General features: G+C 42.4%; 1 protein-coding gene and 1 pseudogene across 2 annotated transcripts in view; both read right to left on the bottom strand.

The window, feature by feature from the left end:
• PIK3R3 (phosphoinositide-3-kinase regulatory subunit 3) overlaps positions 1-13,423 on the bottom strand; it is a 134,881-nt gene that overhangs the window by 118,767 nt on the left and 2,691 nt on the right. The window contains exon 1 of one of the 2 annotated variants that reach the window (XM_032877661.1): positions 5,902-6,718. The exons of the other annotated variant lie outside the window; for it this stretch is intronic. Within the exon in view, the coding sequence (XP_032733552.1) occupies positions 5,902-6,007 (106 nt within the window). The 5' untranslated portion in view covers positions 6,008-6,718. Of the gene's footprint in view, positions 1-5,901; positions 6,719-13,423 lie in introns of those variants that run through there. 2 annotated transcript variants of the gene reach the window in all.
• LOC116879453 lies at positions 10,819-10,975 on the bottom strand (annotated as a pseudogene).

Consider the following 13,423-nt stretch of genomic DNA (forward strand, 5'->3'; position numbering starts at 1 on the left):
CAAATTTGGCATGGCTTTTACATCATTTGATTATATTAACATTTGTCCCACACTACAGTATTTTAAAAATGACACTAAGCTCATAAAAGAAATATCTTACCACACACAGGAGAAGCATTTATATAATAACCCATCAAATGTTCAGTTACAGACAAAAATTCAACAGTAGAATGCCCAACCTGCTAACAGTAAGGACCACATAGTGGCAGGTGACCTATTTCTTTAGTGTGTTTCTCAGCAAATATTTTCCTCAACCACAAAGCCAGCCAGTGTGCTAGTTCTCTACCAGAATGTTACTTAATCTAAACGATGAAAATACCAAGTATGCCAGAGTAAGCAAGTAAGTTTCCTGAAACAATCTGTTCATCTGTATTCACAAAAGTCAGAAAATAGTTTCCTAGATTGACCATCAAACTATGTAGTTGCAAACCATGTAACTTCTAGACTAGTAGTTTTCAAAGTCTAGTCCAGAGACCCCTGTATATCCCCAAGAGCCTTTCAGATGATCCAAGGGATCAAAAATAGTTTCATAGTATTACTATGACATTATTTGCCTTTTGCACTCTCATTCTCTCACATCTGTACAGTGGAGTTTTCCAGTGGTTAAGACCTGTGGTATCTCAAACAGACTGAATGAGCAGACATGGGATTTTTTTTTTAAGATTTTATTTACTGGGGTGCCTGGGTGGCTCAGTCCTTAAGCATCTGCCTTCAGCTCACGTTGTGATCCCAGCCTCCTGGGATTAAGCCACGCATCATGCTCCCTGCTCAGCAGGGAGCCTGCTTTTCCCTCTCCAACTCCCCAGTGCTTGTGTTCCCTCTCTTGCTATCTCTCTCTGTTATAAATAAATAAAATCTTTTTTAAAATTATTTATTTATTTATTTATTTATTTGAGAGAGGGAACACATGAGCGCAGGCACAGGGTGAAAGGTGAAGGACAGAGAGAGAAGACAATGCCCCAGTGAGAAGAGCAGGCAGCCCGAAGTGGGACTTCAGCCCAGCACTCCGGATCATGACCTGAGCCAAAGGCATACACTTTTTCTTTTTTCTTAAGATTTTATTTATTTATTCGACAGGGAGATAGAGAGAGAGAGCACAAGTATGCAGGGCGGCAGGCTGAGGGAGAGGGACAAACAGGCTCCCGCTGAGCAGGGAGCTGGATGCAGGGCTTGATCCCAGGACCCTGGCATCACGATCTGAGTCTAAGGCCGACACTTAACCAACTGAGCCACCCAGGCACCCCAGACATGGGAATTTAGACATTTCCTATTAAGCCAGATATTAAAGATTAAAATGCCAGACATTAAAGTTATTGCAAAAATGTAAAACAATGCCACTCTCATCACTTGATTCCTTTTTTTTTTTTTTTTAAAGATTTTATTTATTCATTTGACAGAGAGAGAGAGAGAAAGAACACAAGCAGGGGGAGCAGCAGATGGAAGAAGAGGGTAAACAGGCTCCCCACTGAGCAAAGAGCCCCACTCAGGGTCCTGGCATTAGGACCATCGCCTAAGACAGATGACCAATTGACTGATTCACCCAGGCACCCCACTTGTTTCCTTTTAATATAGTTATTTTTTCATTAAAATAAATTATATTTATTAGGGGTACCTGGATGGCTCAGTTGGTTAAGCAGCCAATTCTTGACTATGGCTCAGGTCCTGATCTCAGGGTCCTGGGATCAAGCTTCTTGTCAGGCTACACACTCAGCAGCAGTCTGCTTGAGGATTCTCTCTCTCCCTCTCCCACTCCCTACACACACACACTCTCCCTCTCAAATAGATAAATAAATCTTAAAAAAAAAAAAAAAGATGTTAACATGTAACATTTTATTATTTTTAAAGGAATTAAATATTTTTAAATTTCTTAATTTTATTCTAATACAGTAAATATTAGTAAATACCTCTTTGAGATCCTCAATTTTTTAGATTATAAAAGGGGTACTCAAACCAAAAAAAAAAAAAAACTGAAAACCACTTTTCTAGACCTTCCTGTATTTATATTTTGCCAATAAAAACTTTAAATTTTCTAATTATACTAAGATGTTGCTGCCCTCCAATTTCAGAAATTTGTCTTGATAAGAAAATTGTCGGGGCGCCTGGGTGGCTCAGTTGTTGGGCATCTGCCTTTGGCTCAGGTCAGGATTCCAGGATCCTAGGATCTAGCCCCACATCAGGCTCCCTGCTTGGCAGGAAGCCTGCTTCTCCCTCTCCTACTTCCCCTGCTTTGGTTCCCCTCTCTCGCTGTGTCTGTCAAATAAATAAAATCTTAAAAAAAAAGAAAAGAAAATTGTCTATAGGTGATCTTTAAAAGCATTGTATCCATTAAATTATGAAAAGAAATCACCTGTTGTAATTTCCCAAAATAAAAACAACAACGTCAAAACTGAAAGTGCTAGCTTACAGACAACTAATCTATAAGCTTTGGGCATGAGTTTATCATCAGCTATATATCTGTAATCCTCCAAGAGCTCCTATACAAAGAGATTGGGCTCTTTGAGAGGCCTACCCAGCAACTGTTCTGTTATGGAATAATCCTGATTCCCAAATCACAAGAGGACTAACCAAGATGCTCAAAAGCAATTCTCTGTACCACAATCTTAACATTTCCAAAATAAAAACTTTTGTTTCATCTAAACTGTTCACTATTTCTACTGCTTCTGGGAAATACATAAAGATTAAGACATCAGACTTCCATTTGGATCCAATCCTTACATTGTCAGTGAATTACAGTAGATACAGCAGTCCATGCAGTTATTATAAACCTTTAGGATGCATGGTAATGGTAGTTTTTAAAAAATAGGCTGGAGGGAAACACCTTTGGAAAACAGTTTTTGAGGCCACTGGAAGCAATAATAGGTAACAATTTTGCATTTATGGTTCAGTCTTAAATATAAATGAAAATCATATTTTTAAAACTGTAATATTATTATAGTTAAAGACCCTAAGTCAACAACTGTCTAATTCAAGTTATTTAACTCTAGGCTATTGCAATAGCCAAGGAATGAGGTGACCAAGGACAGTAAGCAGAAAAGCACTTAGAGGTTAGAAAGAAATGGTACTCCTTAGATATGTATTAATTCAACACAAATTTATTAAATTCCCTACTGTTTGCAAGACCTTGAGCAAGATAAGAAGCTCATAACTTGATGGGAAGATAATTCCATGGGATGGATAGTATACATAAAAACAGAATCTGCTTCATAGAATGAAAAGGAGTTCTGAGAAGTGCTAGAAGAGAAAAGGAAAAGAAAGGAAGGATGTCTTCTAATATCAGGGATCAGGAAATATATATCCTGGCAAAGAAGGCATCTAACGTAGATCTTAAACATAGAAGATTTCAACAAGTGAAAAGCATCCCTAGAAGAGGAAAAAGCAGACATTCAAGAAACAGCAAGTATAAAATAGCTTTCCACAGAACCGATGATGGACTCTAGTAAGAAACTAGACTGGAAAACTTGGTTGGAAACAAACAAACAAAAAAACAGGGATTTAAATGACAAGGTAAGCAATCTGGTACTCTTTTTAATACACAAAGGAAAGGCACTGGAAGGTTTTCAAAGTCACTGGGAGATATTCCACTGGAAGGCAAATCATCAGACGGTACCTGAAGAATACTGTGGACTGAACAAAGTAGAAACGGGGAGAACAGTAAGAACAGTTAGAACACTATCAAAGCAGTCCAGTCAGGAAATAAGAGCTTGAGCTGGGATAGAAGGTAGGAAGAAGACAGATACAAGACATGCTGCAACCTCTTCACTAATAATTTACTTAGTTTTAAGTGTTTCAAAACCTTAATTTATCACACAAAACAAGACTGGCATCACATTATTTCCATTAAAAGCCATTCCCATCACAGGCAATATTCCAGCATACTCAAGTGTGCTTCCTTTATTAAGAGCTGTTAGGCATAACTAACCATAATCTACACTAAGACTACAAAATGAGTAATAAAGAGCGGCATATGCATACTTCCAATACTCTGAATAGAATCTCAGTATGCAAAATTTCATCCAAGGATGAGCATTTTAAACTCAGAAGTTTATTTCTATGTAAATGCACAACGTTTGGATCAGAATTTTCTATACAACCTTATAAGACCCACATCACTACATAATTATAATAGTCAACTTTTTTTTTAAACCACTTTTGGACAACTCAACTGAACTTGGCCAATATTTTTCCACTGGGCCCAAATTTTTCAAACATTAGTTCCTTCTTCATTTTTCTCCCCTCCTCCCTATTCACCTCTCCGCCCAACAAATTCCCTTTGTATGTCTGCAAGGCAAGATACTACGATATAGTGATTCTGAGGCAGTTTGAATATAGAATTCTCATAATAAAAACCTAGAATTATTAACTTTACTTTTTACAGGAGGAATCAATGATGTATTAAATTTTCATTTACATGAATGACAAATGCATCTAATAGAAATGATGCTTTACCGTTAAGGGGAAACAAAGGGGGAAATACACACAATAGATGGGTGGCAAATCTTACAAACTTTGCAAAACACTGAAAAGCTGCATCTGGATTGCAGTCACAATGACAAAAGCAAATAAAGAAAGCTCCAAAATGAAGGGAAAGAGAAAAATTCTAAATTATCATAAAGAGTAAAAAAGGCTGATTTAATAGGAGTTTTTAATATAGCATCATTTAACACTCTAACTGGGAAAAAAAAAGATAATTTACAGCTCACAAGGACACAAATAATTTCTATAAACATTCTACAAAACAGTTATACTTCATTGTACTTGCATGGGCTCCAGTCCTTTCAAATGTTTCCAAAAATACATAGTCTTATAATAATTGAGGCTCCCCAATGACACACAATTTATTTTGTAAGCTTAACTGCAACATTTTTAAGACATAACCAATTCAATCTCAACAAAAATAAGGAGTCACAAAGGCCCTCTACTTATTCAAAATCATTACGTAAAGCACTATCTGTAACTGCAAAAAGGGGTTTGAAAATCTGACAGCTAATAATCATAAAATGAGGTTAGAATTTAAAGAAAAACAATTACCCAACTTTTCCATTTTCCCTTCCTTTTCCTTTCTTACCAGATACACAAAATGTCTGTAAGGGTCTCAGACAAAGCTCTGAAGTAAAAATACAGTATATGTATACTTTACATTATGTGTATTCGAACCTATCACATATATGTACACATCACAAAGATTCACACACAAAAGATTCCTCCTTTTTTTTAGTCTAAGAATTGAAGTTATATTAAACCCTATCCCATAAATTAAGTGAAATCACCATAAATTAACGAGCAATAAAATACTGCACGTAGATCTGTCTGAGAGACTATATCCTGAGAAGAAAAACCTCAGACTAAGACCATGACTGAATAAAAACGCCCAATCCCTGAAAATTACTAACCGGCATTTGGTTTCTGTAAGAGAAAAAGGGGGTCTTAAAATGAATAATCACATGGGAACCCAGTTTCAGAAGTTAACGAAGGTAAAACACAAGGAACCAAATAAGACAAACGTATGAAATGACAAGCTTTAAAGAATTCCCCCAAAGGAAAAGGCTGAGTTCAAGGCTCGGGTATAAAGCATCCTTTGCAGGTAGAAGAATCTTTACTTGAAAAAAAGGGGGGAGGGGGGCACAACAAAAACCTAAACGACCCGAAGTAAAAGAAACGGGTCTTTCCTCCCACCCCCACTCCAGCCCCCACCCCCACCCTCGCAGGACAATAGGATCAGGGTCCTAACTGCAAACTTTAAACGGATAAACCAGAAGCAGTTTTACTGCAGCTCTAACTGCAAATCTGCCCCTCATCCCAAACCTAGCGCTCCCAGGAACACTTCTGCCCTGAAAACACCACCAAGGTCTCGTTATATACAAATCAGACCCATCACAAGATTCTTTTTCTCTCCCCAAGTACCTGGAGGATCCATTTCAATATAAAATATCAGTTCTGTCGAATAGGGCATCATCACCTCCCTCCAGTCTGCGTCATCGCGGTCCATACTCCACACCGTATTGTACATCGCGCTGTCAGGGGCAGGTCGTCAGGAAATATATAGAAAGCATATATATTTTTTATCTGATATTTAAAAATCTAAAAATATAGATCTGTAAAGTCCCACACGGATATATACTTCTGGGTTTCCAACGGCCGGTACAAGTCCAGCCAACCACCAGGACGAGGATGGGGTCCTCCCCCGTCTCCTCTTACAGCACCCAGCAAAATGCCCCCCGAACTTTCAATCTACGGGCTTTTTCTCCTCAGAGAGGTACAGGGAGGCTTGGGGTGGGGGGTGGGGGGTGGAGGCAGAGGGCTGAGATGTTAAAAAGCAGCTTCCCAAAAATCCCTTCCACACTGTCGCATTCCAAAGAGAAAAGCTCCCACTGCCTCCAAATCTTTCCTCGGCAGCCACTTTTGTGTCCTTCGAGGGAGGGAGAATGAAAAGGGGGAGATAAAAAGAACGCGCTGGGAGAAAGGTGAGGAAGTGACAAAGGAAGGCATAAAAAGGGGGGTGGGTATTGCGTTCAAGTTTCGGGGGTCCCACTGGTCTGCAGAGAGCGATCCCCTCAGGGGCCGGGACTCGGGCTCCGTTCCAGTCAAGCTCGGAACCGAAGCTGCTGCAGCCTCGAGATGGGGGCCCGTCGGAAAGTCCAGTTAGCTCTGCCCGGCTGGACGCTCCCGCCGGGCAGTAAGTAAGCCCGACAGTGCCGGCTCCCCTCACGGTCTGCCCGGACTCCAGCCGCTAGAGTTTCATTTTAACGGCGCGGAGAGGGACACCCTCCTCCGCCTCACTCTCCCCCGCTGAGGTACCACCCAACCGCACCGGGCAGGGGGGGAAGGCGACATCACTACTGCTCCTTCCCCTCTATACCGACTCGATGAACGGGGGATTCTATCAGGTGCCTGTGCAAGCGTTCCGAAAGCCGTCCTCCACTTCGGCTTTCAACTCTCCCCAACGCTCTCTGCGTTTCGACTTCTTAATCATTCATCCTCTCTCCCCCCAGCTTCAATCAGAATGGTACAGTCCGGGCGCTGGCCGCACGCCAGGAGTCAGTGCCGGGAGCACGCGAGCCAGGAGGGGAGGGAGAGGAGAGAGGGAAGGAGGGGGTAGAAAGAGAGGATAAGGTGAGTGGTGATTGGCTGAGCCGGGTTGCGGGAGCCCGGAGCCTGCGTCTTTTGTCTGCCTTCCTCCAGCAAAGGAGCGGGAGACGGCTGCGCGCCCCACGCGGACCAATCAGGAGCTAGCCGGCGCTGGCCGGCAAGGCGGCGATTGGTCAGAGCCCAGTTACTAAGCGGGACAAAGGCAGAGGGGGAAAAGAAAAGAGGGAAAAAAAAAAAAAAAGAAAGAAAGAAAGAAAGCGCAAACGGCGGTTACTGACAGGCTGGGCGAGCGCTCAGGGGCTCAGGCTGCCCGGAGACAGGCGGGGCTCCCGCTGAGGCTCGGTCGGGCCGGACGAGTGGGGGGGTTGGGGGGGGAGGACGAGCTGGTGCGAGACACCTCTGCCGGGAGACGCTGCGGGGGAGGGGAGCGGACTGAGAGGGGCGCGTGCTGTCACTTGGCGGGACGTGCGCTCCTCTGGTCCTTTGGAAGTCCCCGGGCAGGGTCTCTCCCCCACAGACCTCTTTACTGGGCTGGGACAGGCCCCATCCCCCGCAATAAGTTGTCAAATAAAGAAAAGGTCCTTAAACTCACTTGCAAGACCGTTACCCCTCGGTGAGAGGAAATGCCCATGGCGCCCGGTAGCCTTCCCAGGCCGCTATCACAACCCAGTCCCAGCTTCCTCCTTTGAGCAGTTAGGCTTTTCTTAAGGGCATTTCGCGGTTTCTCTGCGCTTCCCACCCAAGGACTTTTGAACCCAAAGGTAACTCCCCACACCTGAAATAAATAGGGAGCTGCAGCAGGCCCCTCAGCTCGAGTGCTCACGCCAGAAAACATGCCTTGAAATTACAGTGCGTGTGTGATTTGAGATAAATCACAGGTGTTAGAATCCCCAGCCAAAAGGGCCCTATTCTGTTTCCCTAACAGACCCCCTTCCGTATACACCCAGTCCCTTCCTCAAGCTTAAAACTATGATGGGCTTCACTATGAAAATGCTGAATATTACCATGCATTTCAGAAACAGCTAATTAAATTGCTGGGGAACACTGAATAGCCAAAAGCAGATTTTTGTCTCCCAAAGGTTATGCCTGAAATTGACATCCTGCATACCCTACAATACAGTCTGGGGAGGCCAAAAACTGTTCCATTTCCTCTTTACACAGGAGTAACAAAGCCCATTGTGTTTGGGTTGACAACCTGATTTAAGCCCTAGTGAAACCTCCTATCCTGAGTGGCTCTACTCTATTGATTCCTTCCTGTGGAAGAGTTGCCACGTTTCACCCTCTACCTCCTAAAGTGAGCCTGCCTTCCTTAAAGGTGTTCTAAGTTGAGACAGTTCCTGGGAGCCAGCAGTCAAAATGTGTATGGTCTCTGTGTAGAGTCTTGAATTTAAAAGGGCCGGTAAGAGTAAGTGGACAGGGTTGAACTGAGGAAATACATCAGGATTCTTACATGCTTTCTTTTTTTTTTTTTTTTTTTTTTTTTTTTTTTTTTTTTTTACATTTCTGAAATCCAAACCTGATTCAAAAGCCAGATCAACTTTGGGATAGGGCATGTTGCTAATTTGAATGTCCTGAGCCCTTTCTCTAGGTAAGAGATGCTGGAAGATCAACTCTAATTTGTGGCCGGCTTCCCAGCAGTCTCTACTTCACCATATCTGGGAGCCAGAAGTACTCACATGTGATAACTCGAAAGGCAGAACGATCAGTCAAGGGCAAGTTGGTTTATTTTTGTTCACGGGTGTCCCTGTGCATTCCCAAACAAAATGAAGGTGAAGAGAGAAAGTGTGGAAAAGATAATGGCTTTCAGATTTCCACAGCAGCTTTCGCCTGGACCACTTTACATCGTTTAGTGGTGGGGTTTCAATTTTTAAAATGCAGAGCAATCACCCAGCCTTTCCCAAGCCTAAGACTTGGAGAAATGCAGAGAAGAAGCAGCACAGTATATAGTCTGATCCTCAACACTGGCACTTGGGGTAAAGCTTGAGTCAATCTTGCCACCTAAAATTTTTTTTTTTAAGATTTTATTTATTTATTTGCCAGAGAGAGAGAGAGAGAGAGCACAGGCAGACAGAATGGCAGGCAGAGGCAGAGGGAGAAGCAGGCTCCCTGATGAGCAAGGAGCCTGATGTGGGACTCGATCCCAGGACTCTGGGATCATGACCTGAGCCGAAGGCAGCTGCTTAACCAACTGAGCCACCCAGGCGTCCCAATTTCCACCTAAAATTATATGACCCAACTATCCAACAAGTAAAGCTTTGAATAGGAGACCTCCAAAAAATAACAGTAATGCAAGAGGCAACGATGAATCAAGGGGAAGCACATTTCCTTTGAATGGGTCTGGAACCACTGCCCTGCTATGGTGGGAAGCACCTGTCATATGATGCTGGCCTTACTTTCCTTCAGTTGAGAAATAAAAGTGAGGTTGTGACTGCATGTCATCAAACCACCTCAGGCTCTTTGGCAAAGGCAGAGAATGTTAGCTCTGGTGTCCTGGACCATTTCCATCCTGGAGAATTATATTTGGCCTGGGTGTGGATTAAATTCAGCTCTAAGAGCTCAAACTCTTGGGTCACAACCTGCTACTTTGGAATTTTTTTTTTCCTCTTTGCCTCCTTCCTTTATTTTTTTAATTTTTAAGAAAATATTTGTTTAGGGGTGCTGGGGTGGCTCAGTCAGTTAACTGTCTGCCATCCGTTCAATTCATGATCCTGGGATCTTGGGATCAAGCCCCATACATCAAGCTCCCCCTGCTCAGTAGAGAGCCTGCTTCTCTCTCTCCCTCTGCTGCTCTCCCTGCTTGTGCTCTTGCTCTCTCTCTCTTTCTCTCTGTGTATCAAATAATAAATAAACACTTTTTAAAATTATTTATTTAAAATAAAAAAGGTGGGGATGCAGGCAAAGGGAGGGAATCTCAAGCAGACTCCCCACTAAGCTCAGAGCCCAACACAGGGCTAGATCCCACAACCCTGAGATCATGACCTGAGTGGAAATCAAGAGTCAGACTTGCCTAACCCAACTGAGCCACCCAGGTGCCACTCTTTTTAAAGTAATTTTAGGTAAGTCAAAAAATCTGTCTGCCTTCATTTATCTGTGAAATAAGAGATTGCCTTCAGATTTATGCAAGCTTCTTAGCTTACTGTGAAACACTGAAAATTTAAAAAAAAAATTGCCACTTAAGTATTTAGAATTAATAGTACCTTTCTATAACTCCAAATGAATAAGGTGTCCTTCATTTTTCACCCTGGTATGGTCTTGCTATCAAACTGTTCAAATATGCTCCAATTCCCCCTCTTTTTTTCAGAGATGGATGAAATATTTCTCCTGTGCACTGAATATAGGGTATGATCTCAGAGCTCTCTGTGCCAGCAGAATCAGCCTGGAACTCAGCCAAAAGTTCTTCGTGATTAAAGGTGCCATCTGAGCACACAATATTTTTTTAAAAGCCTTGCAAAATGGAAACACACTTTTATTATTTTTTTAAGGTCACTAGCTTTAATGCCAGAACTGACTTTGGCCTTTGGGGAAGAATCACTGGCCTCAATCCCCCTCTTTTTTTTTCCCCCCTCTCTCATCATCTTTCTTGACCAAATATCTTATGATAAGGCCAAGTCCAGCAGCTAAATAAACTCAGTAAATGGTATTCCAGGAAAACTCTACAAATCATCAGTTGCAAATTTGAGGACCTCCTCAGCCATATGCCTTGTAGGTTGGGCACATATCAAGTTTTGACATAAAAGTTTCCCTTTACTTTTGTAAAAAGTAAAAAGACCAATGTAAAAAGACCAGTGCTAGTGGATCTTCCAGAAAGACCTCTCACCTGGGAATGGATAGTCATCTCTTAAGATAGTAATGTCTACACTTGATCTTAGCCAAAAGGCCGAGAAGCGATAAGATAGTAATGTCTAAAATCATGATTTTCCCTTTTTTTCAGAGTGGTATTCCTTTTACTTGACATTTGCAATTTTTTCTCTCTCCTGCACATCTTTCTTAAAACTTGAAAAACTATGTGATGGGGATTAGGGAGTACATTTCTTGTGATGAGCACCAGGAGTGGTATATAAGTGTTGAATCACTAAATTGTACACCTGAAATTAATAATATGCAGTATGTCAACTAACTGGAATTTAAATAAAAACTTTTTTTAAAAGGGAAAGAAAAAAAAAACTATGATAGTGTTAATGATATCAGCCCAAGGCACTGAAAAATTAGAACATTGAATGAATGAGTGCTCTTCATAGAAGTGGCATTCCTCCAGATGCTGCTAAACTCCTGGGTTTAGGGGACACCATTTAAGGGCTTCCTCAGACCCCTCAGCACATGATATCTCTCTTCCCTGCCTTACTTTCCCCACTTTGAGTCCTCCTTAAGCTTTAGGGTATCACAAAAAAGCAGGAGTCTCTCTCTAGCTTAACATACTCCTCTTTTTGTTGTCTGCCCTTCCAGCAACATAGGGGCCACCTGGATGGTACCTATGCGGCTGCTGCAAACTTCCCCTCCATCAAGGCAACGGCTTTTAGCTCAGCTCTCACCAAGAGAGAGAGAGCAAATGAGATCCAAACAACAGGAACAATAGTCTAGGCTGTTTGACAAGGGCAGGGCACAAACAGGGCAGGCAGCTGGTGAGCTCTGTTACCTCATTTAATCTCCATAACCCTGAGGAGGAGAGTTGTATTTTTATTCTCATTTTACAGATGAGGAAATTGAGACCCAGAGCAGTGAGGGGACATGTTCAAAGTCACTTGGTAGCAGAGCCAGGATTACAGCCCCATGTCCTGACAGCCAGTTCAGTACCTTTTCCACAGCTTCCCTCCCCACTTCATTCAGTTAATGAATGTTTATTGATGCTTCCAAACACTGGGGGTACAAAAATGAATAAAACAGAGTGCCTACGGGCACTTGGGTGGCTCAGTTGTTAAGCGGCTGCCTTCCACTCCTGTCCTGATCTGAGAGTCCTCAGACTTCCATCTAGCTCTCTGTTCAGCGGGAAGCAGGCTTCTCCCTCTCCCATTCCCCCTTCTTGTGTTCCCTCTCTCCCTATGTCTCTCTCTGTCAAATAAATAAATAAAATTTAAAAAGAAAAAAGGCAGAGTGCCTAACATTGAGTCTGGAGCCCATAGAGGAGGGGCCAACAAAGGAATAAATAATTATAGTAAATTCTATAATAGAAAAATTGACAAAGTTCTATGTGAGCATCCCAAACAGTGATTTATGCAAGCTTCTTAGCTTACTGCAGGTGAGTAAAGGCTTCCTAAAGGAGGTGACATCTCGGCTGCCCAAACCTATATATGCCTGATTTAAACATATAGTCTGTTTATTTCTGTTTTCCAAATCTGTATGATTACCTCCAAGCCTGAAAAACTTTCACTGAAAGCTGACCCAAAAATCAGGTCAACCAGAGAGTCCCTCATCATCTTTAAACAGACTCTGCAACAACCTCCTTATAATCTCCCTGCTTGGCCCCCTCCAGTCCATACTCCGCAGGGAATGATGACTCTAAATAAAAAACTTCCTTGTGGGGTGCCTGGGTGGCTTAGTGGGTTAAAGCCTTTGCCTTGGCTCAGGTAAAAAACAAACAAACAAACAAACAAAAACTTCCTTGCATAAACCCTGCCTTAATTCCTTCTACCTTCAGGCTAAATTTAAATCTCAGCCTGGCATTCAAGGCTTTGATGATCTAGCCCCTGCCTACCTCTTCCCATCACTTCTCACAGTTTTTTCCTGTCACTCCTAAGACTAGTCATTCTGCAATCCTCAAAACAGTAGAAATTTCTCCTCAAAAACACACTCCACTGTTAAGTGGCAAACTCCCACTCATATGCCAGCCTCTGCACAGTCCTTGGCACACCATGTTCAAAATGTCTGTTTCCAGGTCTATCTCTTCCCCATGATGAGGGATTTCCTCATGGGTGGAGACCATGTTCTTGAATCATTAGTGTCCAGCATCAGGCCTGGCACACAGTGGGTAGCCAGTGAATGTTCTTTAAACAAATAAAAGCTGTAAGAAGAAACTAAACTCTCCAAGAAGGTTCTGGGGCAGCCTAAGTTCAGGTTACCCTGATAATCCTTTCTGTAGGTCTTCAGCTGATTCCTGTTTATTTAAGAGGACAAAAAGAAAATTAAAAAATTGTACAGTTTTTTGGTTACAGAAATGCAAGGGACAGTGACCCTTCTATCCTGCTTGGCTACCTCTGAGTTCTGCTGCCCTTCTATTTTATCAGCTGTGAATTGTTTGCGAAATTCCAAGCCGCTTGTAGGAAATTCAGGAAAACTCAGCAGCGAGAAGAGAAGCTGGTTTCATTTTCCAACCCAGCTCATTTCTGAAATGTAACACCATATA

This window comes from Lontra canadensis, unplaced genomic scaffold (genome assembly GCF_010015895.1).
Source record: "Lontra canadensis isolate GAN:19392208 unplaced genomic scaffold, GSC_riverotter_1.0 scaffold60, whole genome shotgun sequence".
NCBI classification, from domain to species: Eukaryota; Metazoa; Chordata; class Mammalia; order Carnivora; family Mustelidae; genus Lontra; species Lontra canadensis.